At 36.0% G+C, this 19749-nt stretch overlaps 1 protein-coding gene across 1 annotated transcript in view; it reads right to left on the bottom strand.

The window, feature by feature from the left end:
* Positions 1-10488: 10488 nt before the first annotated feature.
* ARHGAP42 (Rho GTPase activating protein 42) overlaps positions 10489-19749 on the bottom strand; it is a 302672-nt gene continuing 293411 nt past the window's right edge. The window contains exons 23-24 of the mRNA XM_028119626.2: positions 11009-11088; positions 10489-10577 (exon numbers count right to left, since the gene is read on the bottom strand). Of these exons, the coding sequence (XP_027975427.1) occupies positions 10489-10577; positions 11009-11088 (169 nt within the window). The remainder of the gene's footprint in view (positions 10578-11008; positions 11089-19749) is intronic.

Raw genomic sequence — 19749 nt, 5'->3', positions numbered from 1 at the left:
AGCCCATATGAATCCAATAAATTACTCATTCAAAATGGTCATGTCATGTCACTTTGACCTATCAAATGAGTCATTTCCTTGTCTGGCCTGTTCATTTTTTCTAGTGTTTATGAAACATTGCCTCTCCAGCCCCATTCCTGCAGTGCCAGACACAATATTCATTTGAAATCACCCCTCCATTCCAGTCTTTCTAAGGGTGAATCTGAGTACACCATTCTCCTCCCTAAACCTCACGACCTCCTCAGATTGGCCTTCATGCAATCAATCCTGTTTTTTACACTTTTTTTTTTTAGCTCATCCTATGCTTCCACGATGCCATCAGTGTGCCCGTACAAGCACTCAACTTCGCAGCTTAGAACTAGATCAGAAACTTCATTCAACTTTAAGACTTTAGGTCTTCATTCTCTGTGTTGTTCTATCCTTTAGGGTTTACTTAAGATGTTTCTTTCTGTGTATAAAACCTCCTCTGATCCTCTCTGCCTTCCTTTCCCCTCTAAATTTTGGGGTTATTGTGTGCTCCTTTCACACTTTGTGCCTCTATCACACTTACCTTAATTCATGTCTGTTTCCTTCATTGAGCTATGAACTCCTTAAGAACAAAGACCATGTCTAATTCTCTTCTGAATGCTGAGCAACTAGATTAGTGCGTGGCACTATGTGAGTTGAAAGGATGAAGACATAAAAAAAGAGTAAATACAGCTTATCCCAGCCCTTCCCTATCACCACTCTACTCCTCCCCTCTGCCCAACTCCTCTATTTGCCTCTTCCTCTGTGCAACGTGGAATCCCAATCTATTACCTGGAGCTCCACTCCTTTCAGCTTCTCACCTCAGCCAAAATTTGGCTGGATGATGACATCATCCACCAAGTTACAATCAATTCACACTTGTCTTTCTCTATATTCAACCTATCTTCTTTTTCATCACTTCTGCCATCTTCTGGGTTCAGAATAGTGCCTTCTCTGCACCCTAATACTTACTCTTTTTAGCATTTCATCATATAACATCTTATTGACTTTTACTTACCTGTTACCCAAATAAACCATGGTTCTCTTGAAAGGAAGGATAATATCTAATTTACTCAAGATTTCCAATGACTTGCACAGGTCTTGGTGCTCGAGAATTGCTTTTTGAGCCTGGTTCAAACACTCATTGAATTTTTCTATTTTCTCTGTGAAATTTTGACAAATGGTCAGTTACCCAGATGCACTTGAACACTCCCTACAATGGAAAGCTGTTTCTTAAGTTCTCTTTTTAGAATACTTGATGATAAAATTATTTTTAAACCTTAATCTCAGTCTTTGTGACTTCTTCCAAGATTCTATCTTAGGCCTTTATAATAATAAGCATGAGTCTAGTCTTTTTTTGCCCTCAGATATTCCCAAAGGCCTCAAAGTTCTGCTAAACCTGTGCTTTTCAAACTAAACTGTTTATCTAAATCATCTTGCAGTTTTGTTAAAATGCAGATCCTGATTCAGGTTCTGCATTTGTAAACAGCTTTTAAAGTGGTCCAAAGGTCACACTTGGGAGCAGCAACACTTCTGATCTAAAACATTTTTCAGAGGATGGGGTTTCCAGTCTCCTCACCAACTTCATCTTTCTTCTGGATAAGCTTGTTTGCCAAATAACTCTTTCAAGTGTGGTGATACATAAAGTTTTATCATACTTCTTTGGTGTACTAAAAAGGTGGTTCATTGTAAAGAGTACTGAGTTTCAAAGAACGACACCTTGTAGCCCTGCCACCACCAACTATGTGACATTAGGTCAGAGAAACTAACCTTCCAGTCTGTTTTCTTTCCTAAAAAAAAAAAAGAGAGAGAGAGAGAGACACCCAGTGGCTGTGTCTAGTAGTTAGGAGGATCAGAGGATCACGTAACAGTGTAAGGGAGAACAATTGCTTAGTGGCTGTTGACCATACATTTGGGAGCCATGATTTAACTTCTATTGCTACAGTTTAATGTTTCACTGATTCTTTTTGCCATTTACATCAAAAATTTGCAAACTCAACTATAAAACCCCTGAAGTCTTTAAATAGCTATCCAGTAATACCTACTAGGTACAAGGCACTGGGCTAGGTATTTTATACCTATTTTCAGAAATTTTCACACACCAAAAAAAAAAAAAAAGCCTTTTCCTTTAACAGTCAAGTATGGTTGAATCTTACTTTTTTGGCTTTTCTGCTCCCTGTGTGCCTATCAGGGAAAATATTTATTAGAGGATATCCTTTTCAGATAAGGTTAGACTTCAGAAAGTCCAAAGCATAGGAGAAGCTACCCTCCGCACATATTCAAAAAGTTAGTGGTCAGATAATAGCAGAGAGAAGAGTCATGATTCTGCTAGAAAGAGGTTGATATGGCCTCAGTCTCCAACTCTGCAGAAATTTAGACTAAGTCATTTCCATACTTGTTCTGAAAAACCCTAAGTATTCTAGGGAGATGCCAGAGAGGCTGTCGGCCTGGATGGAGGAGGTAAGGCATTCTTTAACACACAGGTAAGCACACATTCTAGTAGCTTGGATCATATTTAACATGTTGTTTCAAGTCAGATTTATTTGAAGAAATAATTGTTATTTCAAAAATTTTTGAAAGGCATTTAAACTGTGTATTTGCTCAGGCAAAACTTATGATTCATTCATTCTGTGAAAAATCTTTCTGTAAATAGGCGATTTAGTGAATATTTAAAACCATAATGAGGATTGGGAGATAGGCTGTTATTTTTCTTTCTCCAGCCCAGGCTGACCCTGAGAATCTTTTTCAGTAGACAGGCTTCCAACAATTTGGAGGTAGAATGTTTCAGATAACTAATTTCTATCAACAAGCAGAGTCCTGCTGAATGCCATGCTTGACTCATTTACCCTAAACATCCAGAAACAGCATTCACAAGCATTCAATTTTAGTATTTTGGGGATTTGTGTTTCCAAGGGCATCTTATATAAAGAGGTTTCAAATGTTCTCATCTACATTTTTTTTTTTTTTTAAACAGCTTGAACCATTGTATAAAAAACTTGGGAAAGATTTTGCTTCTAAATTTTTGGCTGTGTGAAATTTTAACACAACTTCTTTGGCTCAAGAAATTCACCTGTTAAGTTTAACATAGCTTATTTTGGGGTTATTTTGTGTTTAATGGTTTAGGAAGTTGAGTTCTTCAACATCATCCTTAAATCATTCAGCTCAATCAACCAAGTTTTTATAGGTCCAGTAATGAGAAGAGCAAATCTGTGTCTAATCCTTAAGAATACATAATACTCGTGTGTGGGGGGATATGTTTACTCCACTGATATATACATATGTATGGTAAACCATACATTCACAGGATGTTAAAGAATGAATTCCACTATTCCTGGGCAAGAAGACACAGAAAGAAAACAACCCAAGCCTACAACTGCATTATCTAAATCCTGAAACAGTTTACAATGATTGTTCCTTTGCTAGTGAATTTATTCATTTAATGAAAGGGGTGGGCCGTGGTGTATACCAAGCTGATCTCAACTGCCTTAGACCCAGCAATGAACTAGTGATATATCCTGCTCACAGATCCCAAAATTTAGTGGAGAAAAATGTGAAAGTATTTAAATCTTGAATAAAAGTGACTTAAATTCCAAAAAGGAGATAAGGTGGCCTCAGTTCATGTCACAATCTTGTGGCTGATTTTGTTATGTTTTCTTTTTTTTCACTCTTAACTAAATTTTATACTTTATTTGGATATCCTCAGTTTTTCCATTGATGTCTTCCTTCCTTTCCAGGATCTAATCCAGGGGTTCACAATGCATTCAGCTGTCTGGCCTCCCAGTTCTCCTTTTATCTGTGACAATTTCTTATTTTTCATTACCTTGACAGTCTGGAGAAGTACTGACTTAGTATCTATCTTGTAGAATGGCCCCCATCTAGATGTGTCTGGTGTTTGTCTTATGATTAGACTGGAGATATGGGTTTGGGGGAAGAAAACCACAGAGTTGACAGGCTTTTCTCATCACATCATATTATGGATTACAAGATAACCACATGCTATCACTGATGATGTTAACTTTTATCACTTGGTTAGGATAGTATCTGACAGGCTTCTCTGTCAAGTTACAATCGTTTTCCATACTCTTGTTTTTTGGAAATTAGTCACGAAGTCTAACAGCCCATCCTCAACTAAGGAAAAGTTAAACTCTACCACCTAGAGGAAAGAGTAAAAGAATTCCAATTATTTGGAATTCTTCTCTAAAGAATATCTGTCTCTTCCCTATTTTACATGTGTTTATATAAACAAGATTTATTGTCCTTTGTATCAGTATAGATTCATGGATATTTTATAATTTGGGTCATAATCCAATCATCTGATACATTACTTATTTTGTTGCTCAAACCATTCTAGCTTTGGCTATTGGGAGTTAGTTTTTGTTATTTCTAAAATATCAGTTATAATTATAAGGGTTGATTCCTTCCAACCCAACATTCTCAAACAGTAGCTGATCCACGATGATTTCTAATACCTATACTAGCAGCCCTTTCCTGCTTATTCATACTGGAATTTATTCACATTAGTCTTTTTATCTCAACAGTCTTGTGTAATGAATTTGTTGCTTCTCTTCTAATACTGAGGAAAGCTACAATCCAGTTGAGCAAATCAGGTTGTATGCTCAGTGGACCTATTATTAATCTGTCAGGCTTACGTTTTTGCAAGGTAAGTGTTGCACTCCAACAATTCACTTAGCAGCACAAAATAAATACATGATTCTCTTTTTGTCTGATACAGAAAAACAACATTTTAGGTAGAAGTCAAATAGTGACCAAAAGGGTCATAAAACTAATAAAAAACTAAGGGTGTAGTTTTCATGCTGATACTTCTTCCATAGCACATTTGTAAACTTTTGCAAACTTATATTTTCGGGTAAGCCTGAATACCTGTTATATTTGATATTTTGTTTGTGGCTCATCTACTTCTCTCTCTTGTAGACACCTGCATCATTAATAGGTACCAACATTAACATTTTCCTGATCTGTCATAATGCCGCCAATTTCTCAGGAAAAGGTCCAACTGTCAGGAAAAGATTATTAATTCTATGATTTTCCACTCAGCCACACTCAAAATGACCATTCACAGTATTTGAAACTTTGTTTTTTTCTCTATATGAATCCAATACAGTGGTTTTTGAAGTACAAAGACTAAATTAAAATGTGCTTACATGGTTTATTTTTTAAGTAATTTAAAATACAGTGTCAACATACATTAAAGATATGTGGCAATTGAAATTAGGAATAACATGAGGTTATTTACATATTTTGTATATGTGTGTATATATACACAAAGTGAAGACAAATACAGAAACACTACAAACAATTCAATATGATAATTTACTGACAATCATTTTCATCATATTTATTAATGTGTCATGTTAATGGCTACAAAAAAATTCCTAGTACTGAAATATAATATCTAAATATTCAATTTTAATATAAACTATAGTACTTCAAATTTTAACAGTATATAAATAGGATTCTGAATTTTTAAAAAAAAAATCATCTTCCCTGCCAAACTCCCTATTTAGTTGTAAAGGTTTCAGATCTTCCTGAAGTCACAGCTCTCAATGTGATGATATCTGACTTTAAGCATAAATCACGTGCAGGCAGTGTTGTCTGTAAAAAGGTAAATGAAGATGCAAAGCCATATATAAAACTTCTAACATGCTGCCATAGAGAAAACAATGCACACTTTTAATCTAAGAGACTGAATGGATTTAAGGCAAAGTCAGGCTACTCTCAACCCTGGAAGGGTAAAGCCCAAAGGAAACACTGCTGAGAGATGGCAGATGGTACAAAGGGGAGAAAGTGGTCATAATTAGGTGGTGTCAGCACCTTTGGCCCTCACCCCCCTCCATCACTTAAATTCCTAACATAGCCCTATACATAAACATCTTGGATGATGGATATTTATGTTTGTAATAACTATAAATGACTCCTGCCTTTTGGGATTCCTCAGTAAACACACAGACTCCATTTCTCCCCACAGCACCAAGAAACGTCCTACCTCTGAACCTGGCATCTCTCTTGAGGGCCAGGGAGGGAAGTGATGACCTACTGGGTTCCCTAACTAATACAACAGCTTCTGAACACTGTTCTAGAATATTCAGATTAGTTTTCTGCCAATGGCTTACTGCGAGTGCTGTCAACATTCTTATTTGAAATTCCTGATTTAAAACAGTGGATGCAGCTGCCATAAAAAATGAAAAATCTTATTTATTATTGATCTGATCCTTTAAAAGTACATGTCACTTAAAAGCCAGAGGTCATCTAAGATTGCACATTTGAAGCAGGGAGATTTTGGTGACAACAAATGGATACAGTGAATGTATCAACTAAGACCAGTTGATAAATACCTGGCAATAAGTCTGTAGCTCAACAGGAGACAGTGGGACATAGACTATTCAGAAAGGTTAACTTCATTCGTAAAAATCGTTTTGATTTTTGAAGGTAACCAAAAAAGATAGGAACTAAAAGTAAATAGCAATTTTTACCGTAATGGGAAACCTGTAGTCAAGTGCAAAATAACTTCTGGACAATAGTAAATTCTCTTGTTTTTTTCTTTACCAGGAGATATGATTTGGGGTCCTACTCAGTGATGTTATTAGATCATACACAGTTACGGCTGCAAGTTACCAAGGTACTGTAAAAACAAAGAACAAAATCTGACTGTAAATGGTCTTACGGACTTGTAAGTCAGTAAGTCAATAAAATATAATTCAAATTGGAGCTCTAAATGCTAATTAAAGCATACTGAATACATAATTAAGGGGTATACTACAGGTACAGTTGTTTGAAAGAAGGCTCTGAAGGACTCTCCTACACCAGCATCCATAGGAATGATATCCTTCTCATAGCAGAAATAAACGCAGCCCTGAAGAACGAGGCTGGGAGTAATAAGGTGAATGAGGTTATCACCACAGGATTACGGTGCTAAACTTTTTTTCATTACAACCTAATGGACTTTTTTTTTTTTTCAACCTGGTGTTTTTTTAAAAGGTGTGCTGCAATATGTAAAACCAATTATCATAGAGTAAGAATCAAAGTTATTGTGTATCTTTATTTTTCCTACTTGGGAACTTGGATAGTTTGAGATTATAAAGTACATTTTTTTTTTTTCTCCACCATCCCTGAAAGAGCTAGCCAAGAAGCCACTGCTGAGAAACTTGGTTGTCCTTGTTCACATTACAAAGCACAGAGAGCCAACACAACTACCAAAACCACTCAAATCAAACAAGAAGAAATGGCACTTCCTCATACTTCATGGACTTCACAGGAATACAAAGATTATTTTACTTTTCAGACATTTACCATAACATAAGAAAAGCCCTTAGTTAACTGATTAGTTTCTATAAACTTGGTAGAGTTATGGCATAACAAAAGAGTCACTTGTTAAATACATAAATGTTTTAGTACTTGATGATATTTTCACATTGTACACAAGATGATTAACTTAGACTTATCAATCTCTTCCTCATACTGATTATACTGTAAGAAGTGTTTAGGGCGTCCACACTGTGCATTCTGAAGGTGTGCATGTGGCAATTCTAACATATCTTCATACTGTCCCTGAAAAGCTAAGTTTCATTATTGAAATGTGGTTACAACTTTTAATATGATCCTGTTTCAATGACTGCCATCACCTTCTTGTGTAATTAATACTCCATGTAATTTAGAGCACATGTCTTGATTTTCTCAATGCTCACAAACACCTTATCTGTAGGAAACTTATTTCTAAGGAAAAGCAGAATTAGTCTGTCTGCAGTATATGGCCATGACTTACTTACACATGTAATCAATATGAAGGAAAAAGGACCATACCCATTAGTCTATAATGTTAAATCTGCAAAAAGTACAATTTGAACAAGCACTTGTACGTGTATTTCAAAAAAGGGACCACAGTAAGTCACGCCACAATAAATGCCGCAGTATGAGAAAGGAGAGCTGGGCTTCACATCCATGTCTTATACAGCAAAACCTTTAATTCCTTACTGATCATCAGTGGAATTAGGTCTCAGACAACTCAGAGGAAGGAACACTCCGGTCTGTGTTAAAATAAAATGAAGGCTGAGATTTCTCTATGCAGCAGCAAGTGAAGTAGAATTCTGAATCTTTCTTTGGAGTCAAGTTGGTCTTTGAAAGAAAATCAATTTGCCATTAAGAGGTTCTAATCTAGTAGGATGCCGGATGATGGCAAGGGTGTTTAAACTGAGAGTGTCATATAACTAAGGGACTAGTACATTGGAAAAACTACCTTCTGTTCCAGCAGAGGGTAGTCAGGGTGTTAGCAATGTTATTATTATTAGTAAGGGCCACCAAGGATCTAGAGACCAAAAAGCTCTAGCAACACCTGATTATAAGTATACAAAGATCAATAGCAGGAGGTAAAAAATAAACATTTATCAGATTTTTTCATTATATTACTAATTTTTACAACATTAAATATTTTTCATTCCTTTATTTCAATGCACTGATACTTATTTCTGGTTGTGACTCTGCCTATGGTTATTCTTTTTAAATTCTAATCTAGTATTCCATTTTTAATTTTAAAAGCATAAATGCTCCAAGACATAGTTGTGTGTATATGTGTGCACACAAAATTTAACCTGTTAACTCTAGAAACATTCATTTAAAGTAGAAGAAATTGAGACTACAGATTATATTATCACATAAAAAGAGTTTTATGCAGTCAATACCTGAGTGTGTCTGTACAGTGGAGAACTCCAAAGTAACAAGTAAAATATCATGGCCCAGTGGACCAGTGCTGTGGTAGGCAATGGTGAGTAACCAGCTTTTTGGAATCTTGAGAAAAAAGGCTCTTTGCCACATGCAGATATTTATAGAAATAACATTTTAGAATAATTGAAACAGAAATAATAGAAATAATGGCTGATGCATGACTAGATGTTGGTGATACATTTAAATTGGTAGTAAATACCTATTCTATGTTCTATAAATTCAGTGAATTCCTAATAAAGGCTGTAAACTGAAAAGCATAAAAGAAAATCATGTACAGATTTTATTCCTGCTAAAGATGATTAAGCAATTTTAAATTCTGTGGCTCAAAATAATTTAAGAATCCTGTATCTTTATGTTTGGTTTCTATTGCAATTAAGCATGGAATTTAAAATGCATAGCTTTTCTACTAGTGTCTTTAAAAAACATCTTATTCATTTGTACAAGAATTTCTCAAAAGCCAAAATTAAAATTAGATAACAATAATATATGTTGACACTTTACAGTGTCACAAGTAGAATTCAGGCTGCATGTCCTAAAACTGCACTTTTTACACTGTTTTCCTATTATTGTAGTTATATTTTGTGATGCCACTAGGAGATGATATATGCATATAACTTATCATGTTGATGTAGTAAAATCACTTGTTATGTGTTGTTATTTATATGTTAATATAGTAAAATTTCATAAAATCCCCAAATTATAAAGATAGTTTTATACATCCTCTTAACCAGGCATCAGCAAACCAAGACCCATGAGTCAAATCTGGCTTGCCACCAGTTTTGTATGGCTCATCAGCTAAAATATTTCTATTCTTAAATGGATTTTAAGAAGTTAAAGAAGGATGACATGCCAGGACAGTGAGAATTTTGATTTTCAAATTTCAGGGTCCATAAATAAAGTTGTATTGGTACTAAGTAAGCCATGTTCATTTGCTTATTCATGGTCTATGGGTGCTTTCTGCTACAATGGCAGGGTTGAGTATTATGGTGAAGACCTTCACGGTCTGCAAAACTCCCAAATATTTACTATCAGGCCTTGACAGAAATAGTTTGCTAATCCCTGCTATGCCCATAGAAGGCATGTGGAATGCTGAATGGAGTGTTTATATTGAGATCAGTGTATGACTTAATTTGATTTCATTTATAGACATCATATACATTATTCCTTTTGAATATCATCATCTACTTGGTAAACAAATAAAAATAAACTTATGTTAAAAAAAACTTATTCCTTGAAATGTTTAGGACAAGCAAAACAATCATATATAAAAGAAGTAAATTCTTAAGAAAAAATATAAATGAACAATTTAAATTACATTTTTAAGTAATGATTTCAATGTTCCTCAGAGAATGCCAGACAGTAAAGGACATATCTAAAAATCCTTATAGCAAATTTCTAGTTTCCAAATTTCTGGGATATAGTACTTAACACAGTATTTGAGATTCTACAATTGTTATGGAAGAGACAATGTGCAGAGTTACTTATCAGAAAAAATAGGGGAAGAAAGATTTTAAAATAAGAAACCAGTCAAGAGGTAAAAAATAAAAAGAATGGTATGGCAAGCAATTTAAGCATTTTTTTTTCTTTTCCATTTATAGGGAGCTACATAGTCTGCTGGTGTAGAAACTTAACAGAAATTTACTTTTCATTTAGTGGGCTGATTCCCGTATCTGTGTCAGATAAAATCATAGCACTTATTATTGTTACCATGGATACCATGAAGATACTGCCATCCACTAAACAGTATTAGAAGAAGACAACATAATTTTCTGGAACTAGTCCTGTTTTGCCTTCGTAAGTTGCTTTCAACCATCCTGGCTCCACTGATGGGTACACTGACAAAAAATAAAAAAAAAAAACAAATGTCATTCAATCAACATTAGCCTCAAATAATTATATACATAAATGGGTAAAAATCCACATCAGATTGCATATATACACTCAAGTTGTCAAAACAATGTCACAGCACCTTTAAGGCTGGAAATGTCCTTTGTATTCATGTAACCAATGTCTCCTCCTCCCCAATCCCTCCCATCCTTCCATCTTTCCCACCTTCCCCAACCCTTATTCCCTCTGCCTCTCTTGAAGACACAGGAAGAAACTGGGCTGCAGAGGAATGTGCTGCATTCACTTGTACAGGTTATGAGAGGCAGAGCCTGGACTAGATTCTGACTCTCCTGGCTTCTATTTTAGCTTTTTTTCCCTACACTATCCCTTCATCTTCCCCATGATAATGAACTTAAGTGAAGGGAATGGGTAGACTTACCATTAGAAAATATCGCCCCCTGTGGGAAGGAAAGCTCATGGCTGTGCTCTGCTTTACAAGAGTACATGGCTTTGGCTTGGCTGAAAGAGCAAAAAGGAATTTATGAAATCAACAACATTCAAGTACATTTATACTTTAAATTATTCTTAAAACTGATATTAGTTTTTAGTTGTAATTGGAGTATAATATATCTAAAACACACATGTAAGTGTGTATAAGAGCATCTTCCACAAACTGAATACACTTGTGTAACCAGATCAAGAAATCAAACATTGACAGCACACCAAAAACCTGTCTTGTGTTTCCAGGAAATGTCCCCAAGGGTAATTAACCTGGCTTATAACAGCATAAACTGGTTTTAAAGAATACTATTATATAAGAGTATCCCGGCAAACAGGCCATTTTTACACCTATTTAGATATTCATAGGTACCCTAAAGCTTTTTTCCTACTTTCTTTTCAGACTATCAGAGGTGAGACCCCAAAATTAAAGGCCTACAGAGTATATTAAATAAATTAAGTGGGCATGATACAAGAAACACGATAGGATAAATTGATGATAAATGGCAACCAACAACAGCCTCATTGTCAAGGAGACAATGAGGACAGATGGAGGCTTTGTAAACCAGAGGCTATACCCATCTCCTAAAGTAGGAAACCAACACTCACATGAGAATTCAGACTCAGTGTAACCAGATACTCTTTTTCTTAAGAGAAGCCAGAATTTCAGAGTTTTATATGAGATCTATTTTTAAATATTTGAGCCTATACTAAAAAGCCATCAACTGAGGCTGCTCATCAAGTCACCAGTCAAGTCAGCTTTATTCTTCAACATCCAATTATCTTGGCAACACAACGTGCAAGTTATTCTGACTTCACATACTTCTCACCATCTGTATCACAACCAGAGTCCAAGCTAAAGTCATTTCTGGTGTGGCTCACTAAATGGCTTCCTAGCTTTCTAAATCCTCTAGGCTTCCTATTTTGTCTCCTTACAATCCAGTCTATACAGAGCGCCAGGGGGCAGCTTGAAAAAGGTTCTGATGATCATGTGATGACCACATTATTTCCCTGAAAACAACCCTTCAACTAGTTTCTAACTCTAGCCTCCACACTATGCATAATCAGGCACCTGTCAGTATCTCCTGATTCTTTCATACCTGCCTCTGCTCACCTACTATACTATAGTCACACTGGCTTGCCTTCACTTCCTCAAACATGCCAAACTCATTCCCACCTCAGGACTATCAGGGCTTTGTCCTGAGATGTTTTCCTTAAGATTTTATTTATTTGACAGAGAGAGAGAGAAAGAGAGAACAAGCAAGGGGAGTGGCAGGCAAAGGGAGAGGGAGAAGCAGGCAGAGAGCCCGACTGGGGGGCGGGAGGGCTCGATCCCAGGACCCCAGGATCACAACCTGAGCTGAAGGCAGACGCTTAACCAACTGAACCACCCAGGAGCCCTGAGATGTTTTCCTCTTGATCTTCACATCGCTATGCGCATCTAGTTTATCTTACATTTCCTAAGCTTTGCTAATGGTTAGGTGTTCCTGAGCACACACTGTAAAATAGTTGCCTGGGGAACTATCATACTCACCTGTTTTAAGTCTGCATGGTGTTAATATCTGGTATTCTGTTGTTACTATTGATATTTCTATAATCTCCACCCAATTAGAATGTAAGCTCCATGAATGATGTTCGATGCTTAGTAACTCAGTATTTGCTGAATCAATGAATGGAAAAAAAGGTAAGACGCTCTGGGCTCTGTTTTCTACATGAAGAGTCCTTTTAAAACTAAATGCACCCTGCCTTTCCTCCCTGAGGTCTCAGTACTGTACCTGCAAAAAAGCATCAGCAAGCAGTGTTTGCTATCTATAACTCTCTCAAAGAACAGTGTAACATTATTTCATTTCCCTGTTGGAGCTAGACGCTGGGTCTTATTCCCTACACTTCCAGAATGAGACTAGGTCATGTATACTGGAGTTCCCAAACAGATATCCGAAAATTAGAAAGTTAAAAATTAGAGAAAAATTGTGTTCCTACCCCCAGAGTCTATTTCATGAGGTGAGTCTCAGGCTGTACTTTCAGAAAGTTTGCTAGGACAGCCTGCAGCAGGCAGATTTAGAAATGACTACTGGCCCAATGCAACATGGTCTAAGGAAGAACTGAGGAAGAACAGGTACCCAGAGAAGGACAGGACTCCTACACTAAAGAGCCGTGTGTGTGTGTGTGTGCATGTGCGCACATGAATGCGTGTGCATGGGTGTGTTGGCTGACATGGCATGGCTGTGGGGAAAGAGGATACTGACAAAGTTATGAAGACTTCTAATAACCAGACCATGGTAATCTTAAATAGACAGAATATTAGTTTTTCCTATAAACCTTCCAGTCAATTATAATCATTTAATCTAATATAATTTGGCATAATTTGATCTGACATAATCTGATGTCTGATGTAATTGAGGGTTCCAGAGTCATTTCTCTAAAAATATGTAGATTTTTCAAAAAAATCAAATCTTCTAACAGCAAAAATTTCCTCTAATATTAAGTCTTACTGCTTTGAATCATTAGGAGATGCATAAGGTAACACTTTTCAGTTATAGAAATCATTAAGATAAAATAACCTTACAATGATATAATTTTTAAAATTATACTCTAAATGCAACTGAATTATTTTTGTTAATATTTCAGACATGAATGTTCTCTCTTTAGTATTTTATGGGATTGGGTAGCAAGGGGGAGGCATGTAGAATAATTATATCACTAAATAAATGGATATTGTTAAATGTGTCAAAAATACATAGCACAAAATATTATCTGTCACGATTTTCAATTATTTGTGCATATGACTAGACAGGTATAATTTTCTTCTGCTGAGATCTGTAACTACAGGTGTTAACTCAGCAGAGAGCTTTGATGATTTAATGTAGAAGTCTGTGACAGTGAAGTTTTCTCTCCCGGTGTTAATGCTTCCTCTTTTACTGCCTTGGTATATTGAAGAAGATGTGAAAATAACACTGTTACCTATTGAGTCTCTCTTCAGAAAATCCTAATATCCTTTAAAAAGAATTTTTAAAATCTTGTTTCTTATTGCATGGGAAAGTAAGGTAATGGCACTCAGCATCCTGAAAGTCATTCCTTCCCTTATCATCCAGAGGATGGTCTGTTCACAAGACCCATTCCGAATTCTAAATGCTATTACTGATGAATAGACTTACAAAGGTTTGATAGGGTGAGTGTGCAAAATTCACAATGCTTATCTTAATGTAAGCAACATTTTAAAATGTCATGTAATCAAAAGTGATACAATATTTTCTGGAGAGCCCCTTAAGGATACACACACACACACACACACACACACACACACACACACACACACACACTTTTTGTATGAAGGAAGGAGAGAGGCACACAGATATAGTTAAAAAGGTGCTAAAGTAGTAACATATAGAAAAGCTAAAAACAAAAAAATCACAAAGTCTTCATCAGAAGATTTAATAAATTAACACACCAATCCAATAAAGCACTAGGCAGCAACTACAAATAATAACGTAGAACACATGACATGAAACAGTGCTAGCACATAAGGCAAAAATTTTACAAAAAATTTGTCCTTGCAAGACGCCTAAATTGCCCATGACTCTTTACGATAAATACTGCATTTGCCTTTTGGTCACTGTTTAGAGATTTCTTCCATTAGTCACATGTTCCTTTCTTAGGCTTTTGTCAACAAATACTGGCTGTTTCTGGCTTGGGTGTCTGAGTATTGAATGTCTTGATGCTAAAGAACTCCTCATGGGAGCTTGTAGAGTTAGAGCTGCTTATGTCAAAGGCACGTGTATTGCAACTCCATTGAAGATGAAGTGAAAACGTAACAAAGTCTTTTTTTTTTTTTTTTTTTTTTTAGAGAGAGAGAAAATGTCCACATATGTGTGAGCAGGCAGGGGAGGGACAGAGGAAGAGGGAAAGGGAGAAAGAGAATCTCAAGTAGTCTCCATACTCAGCATGGAGCCCAACGAGGGGCTCCATCTCATAACCATGAGATCATGACCTGAGGTGAAATCAAGAGTCTGATGCTTAACCGACTGAACCATCCAGGTGCTCCAGTAACTGAGTCTTTTTAAGTTAAAAATGTGTATTTTATTCAGTTATTTAACAATTTTGTTGAGCATCTTTCCTGTGTTGGGCACTATGGAATAATACAGTGAATACAACCTTCAGGGTTCCTTTTCTGTGTTTATCACAGAGCAGTGAGTGGTTCACAAAGTATAGTCAAGGGGAACCTGGATGGATGGGGAGGATGGGACCCTGAGAGGACACTGCTCTGATAGCAAATGAAGTGTATATGAGAATCCATTTATTTCCTATTATGCCATTATATTAAAGAGGTCTGTAAAAATGTGAAAAAATGTAACTCTTTGTATTAGAAAATATTTTCCATAAAATTTGTTATTTTAATATGTAATGGCCTTTAAAAAATATTTGTTATTGTATTAATGGTGCTTTGGTGGTATTAAAGGAAGAGAGGTGTCAGTTCCTGAGCTTTTAGCCGTCACCATCATTAAGGAATGGAAGCAGATTGCAGCATGGCCACAACAGAGGAGTGGGCTTCCATGTGGCCTGGATTAGTGGTAAATGTGAAACAATTTCTGTTGTCTTAAACACATTAAGAATATGGCTTTTGGAAGAGGTAGGGAGGCTAGACCCCTCCTGTGACCTGGGGGTAGGCACATAAACTATTTGCCTCAGTTTCACAGAAAAGGGTGACCCCCAAATGCTGGAGGACTTGTGATTATCAGTGACTTAGGTGATAGGAGTTTGAATTTTGAAAGGAAACAATTATTTCCTTGGTTCATCTTCTATATGTAGAAATGAAGTCCAAGAGAAATTAAAGTTATGGCAAAGTCAGGCTAGAATCTACATCTCATGATTGCTGGTCCAAGACATTTCTGGTGACTATTTGGATATTAGCTGTGAAGTCTCTTAATAACACTGAAAAAAATCACTTCTATTATTGATAATTGTTGACTTAAGTAAGAGTGAATAATCACAATTCTGTCTTGTAACAAAAAGTGTTGCTATTATCACCCTTTAGTTGCGTTAGCTAATTCTTTTTTTAATAAATTCATAAATTTAAAAAAATTTCTCAGTTTAAATTTCTAATATAATAAATATAAATAAGATATGACCCACATAAACAAAAGCTCTTTGGGGGTACTCAATGATTTTTTTTATGTGTATAAAGGCTTTCTAGGACCAAAAAGTTTGAGAACCACGGTCATAGATGAGATTAGGTGGTTGTGAACCAAAACGTTAACAGTGGTTATCTTCAGGTAATGAAATCAGAGGTGGTTTTCCCTTCACTTTTTTTAGTTGATTATTCTCTACATTCTCTAAAAGAAGAAAAAGTTGTTATTCTTGAAAATCATGGATTCCTTCTTGTTTCTTAATGTAGCACAGTGATTTATCTGTGTATCTTGCATGTGTCAGTATGCTCTAAACCAGTGACAGCCTTCATAAATCTCAAACTCACTGGACAAGAAGACTTTGTTGAGCTTTGCTTTGGTGCTTTGTAATTATAAACAAAACATTGGTTTGAAATTATGATAACAGAAATATGTGATTGCTTATAATGAGCCAAGCACTCCTAATTCTCTTCATTCTCAAGCACAAAATTCTCAATTCAACCCTGAGAAGATATCTCTATAGCTTGCCTAAATTATATTACTTTAAAAGTAGATCTTCATAAAATCTTAAAAAAAATAAAATCTTAAAAGAAGATCTTCCCCTCTACCCAAGTATAACTAACATTGAGGTAAAGGCTTTATGGATATCATTTTTCACATGCTTTTATAATGGTAAAACAGAACCTAGTGACATTTGGCTCTTGAAGGCATTTTCCAGATTAAGGAGAACAATTGTAAATAACCAATGTCTGCTTAGGGATATGCTAGATACTATCACATTTTTCTCTATGCGAGTGGTTCTCAAACTTTTTTTTTTTTTGTACATAAGAATCACTTAGGGAGGTTGTCAAAAATTCATATTCTCCACATCTCAGTCTCAGATATTCTGGTTTCAGAGTCTGCAGCAATGCAGGAATCTTCACATTAACAAGTCTTACAGGTCAAGCTCCCTTGAAGAGTGGTCCCTCGTACTCCACTGAACCTGATTTCTTAAAGATTTCCAGTGATGCCTTAGAGATTAAAACCACTGTCTTCTAATGATCTCCTTGACACTTTTGCTTCTACCACATTGACCATTATTTCTGATCATTCCTTCACATTCTTCTGTGCTTGAGCTTTAAATCACTTAAACAATTCACCAAAGACCAATGTTGAGCTATTTTTCCTTTTTTACTGAGTAAGTTCCATCACTGAGTATCCTTACCTTTATCTATGCAGTGTAACCACTGTGTAGAACTTTCTCAAATGGCACCAAACTCCATGCTCTGTCCTGGTTCCAGTTGCACATTTTTTTTTTTTTTTAAGATTTTATTTTATTTATTCGACAGAGAGAGAGCACAAGCAGGGGGAGTGGCAGGCAGAGGGAGAGCGAGAAGTAGGCTCCCCACTGAGGAGAGAGCCTGACGTGGGGCTTGATCCCAGGACCCCAGGATCATGACCTGAGCTGAAGGCAGACACTTAACCAACTGAGCCCTGCAGGCGCCCCCAGTTGCACATTTCTAACTGCCTTTCGTGTTCCTCAGGCTCCTCAAACATTATGGTCAAAATTTTCCTTTCCCCTCCTATGTACTCACAAGCTAAGATCAGAAACTAAATTACCATTCTTTCTGACACTCAGTCTCAAAGACTTGGAATTTTCTTTACCTGTCTTTCATTCCCAAAGTATCAAAGCAGTTGTCAAATCCTGCTCTGATCCATAAAATTCTCCTTATAGTTTTTCATGCTTTTATTACTGCCCTAATTAAGGCATTTTAAATCTCACCAATTCCATCTTAAATGTTCTTTCCACTTCACAACCTCCTAGAAAAGCCACTTGATCTGTTCAAGTGTGTCCATGATTAGATCACCCCTCTGCCCAATGACTCAGACTCTGCAGTACCTCCTGGAGGTGTTACTTTCCTGTTTTTCAAAGCCATCCACTGAAATCTCCTACTTGGTCTCTTTCCCAAACATGGCTAGTCATCCTACTACCCACTACTGGCTCTATCATTCTTCAAGATCCAATTCAGGGGTAACCCTAAACTCCCTAGAAAGAAAGCAAAATAAGCATTATAGGTTAGTAAGGGAAATGCCCTCAACTTCTACATGTTATTCACTTGTATTTAATGGTATAAAAGAGTATCAGGTGACTGTTAATAGTTAATGATTAAGTACCATTGATGTTTTAGTTAGAAGCCTGAATATCTTAAGCAAGCACCTTAAATAGTAACAATAAGAGTTACTATTGTAGACCATCTACAGAGAACTTACCAAATACTTCAAGTACATTACAGTATACATTTACAACAATTTGTCATAAGAATTATGACCTTCAATTTTATAGACAGAGAAAATAGATTTCCTAAATACATAACTCCAAGGTTACTATAACTAGGAAGTGGTAGACCAAGAATTTAAACATGGGTCTATCTGACCCTGACGTCGGTTGTGCTCCTGTCTCTTAGTGAAAAGTTCTAACACTGTCAGCACATGGTATGGAATTGTTGACAAGTAAAGACTCCAACCTTCAGTGCAGAGTGAGCTCTAAGTTTATGCTGACAGCCATTAGAAGTTGACTTACAGTATAACCTAAAAGCATATTAAAAATGCATAGGTTGATTGTTGAACATCTGAGTATATGACAGTGTTCTGATTTACTTCATTAAATAGCTTTTCCTAAAGTTTTTATTATTTTATTTATTATTTTTTTCTTAAAGTTTTTAAAGGATTCTCTCTGATACAGAACTTGAGCCCTTAAAAGATTGTTTAGAGCTTCATAATAAAAAGGCTCCACCTAGTGGAGCAATTCAACTATATAGCAAGACGGAAGTAGCAAAGTTAAATCCCTTACACTAAAGCCTAAAAATGATGACAGTTTCAGAGAAATGATGTTTGCTCTGACATGCACAGTATCTAGTTTTCACCATCCCTTGATAAAAGGGAAGAAAGTGAAGATACTATGCATGGAGGTAAAGTAAATGCAAGTACTGGGATTTGTTCGTAAGTTCAACACATTGACCAACATCCCAGTAAGATACCAAAGTGGCTCTACTCTGTGAAGTCAAAAACATTAATACACAAAGTCCTAGCCCTGCTAGGACTTGGGAAAACAGTACTACACAAAGACCCCTGCTAGGACTTGGGGAAAAAAAAAAAAACAGAATTTGAAGGTCAGTGTTATCCCTAGTAACTAGAATAAGCCCAACATCGTGTAGGTAGTTAATAAACACTTGATGAAAAAGTCCACACGACTTTAAAAAGGGCAATAAAAAATTCTATGGTTGAATAACTTTTTTAAAATTTTAATTCCAGTATAGTTAATATACAGTGTTATATTGGTTTCAGGTGTACAATATAGTGGTTGAATAACTTTTAAAATAACTATACAGTGATACTTCATTTAACTGTGATTCCTTTACTTCATAGCCTTGATTAGCCAAACATGGGAAGCTCAAAACTTTGCCTTTGTACATCCAAAGGAAAAATCAAAGTTTTTTCTTCAAGTGCTCTCATTTATATACTCTTTCAATAGCAAGCATTTATTGAATGACTCAGACCTGTTGCTGATGGTAAAACAAAA

The sequence above is a fragment of the Eumetopias jubatus genome, unplaced genomic scaffold (genome assembly GCF_037043125.1).
Source record: "Eumetopias jubatus isolate StellerSeaLion01/CBP00866 unplaced genomic scaffold, mEumJub1_p1.0 scaffold_13, whole genome shotgun sequence".
Lineage (NCBI taxonomy): Eukaryota > Metazoa > Chordata > Mammalia > Carnivora > Otariidae > Eumetopias > Eumetopias jubatus.
The sequence above is the reverse complement of the archived record's forward strand: the minus strand, read 5'-3'. Positions and strand labels throughout refer to the sequence as shown.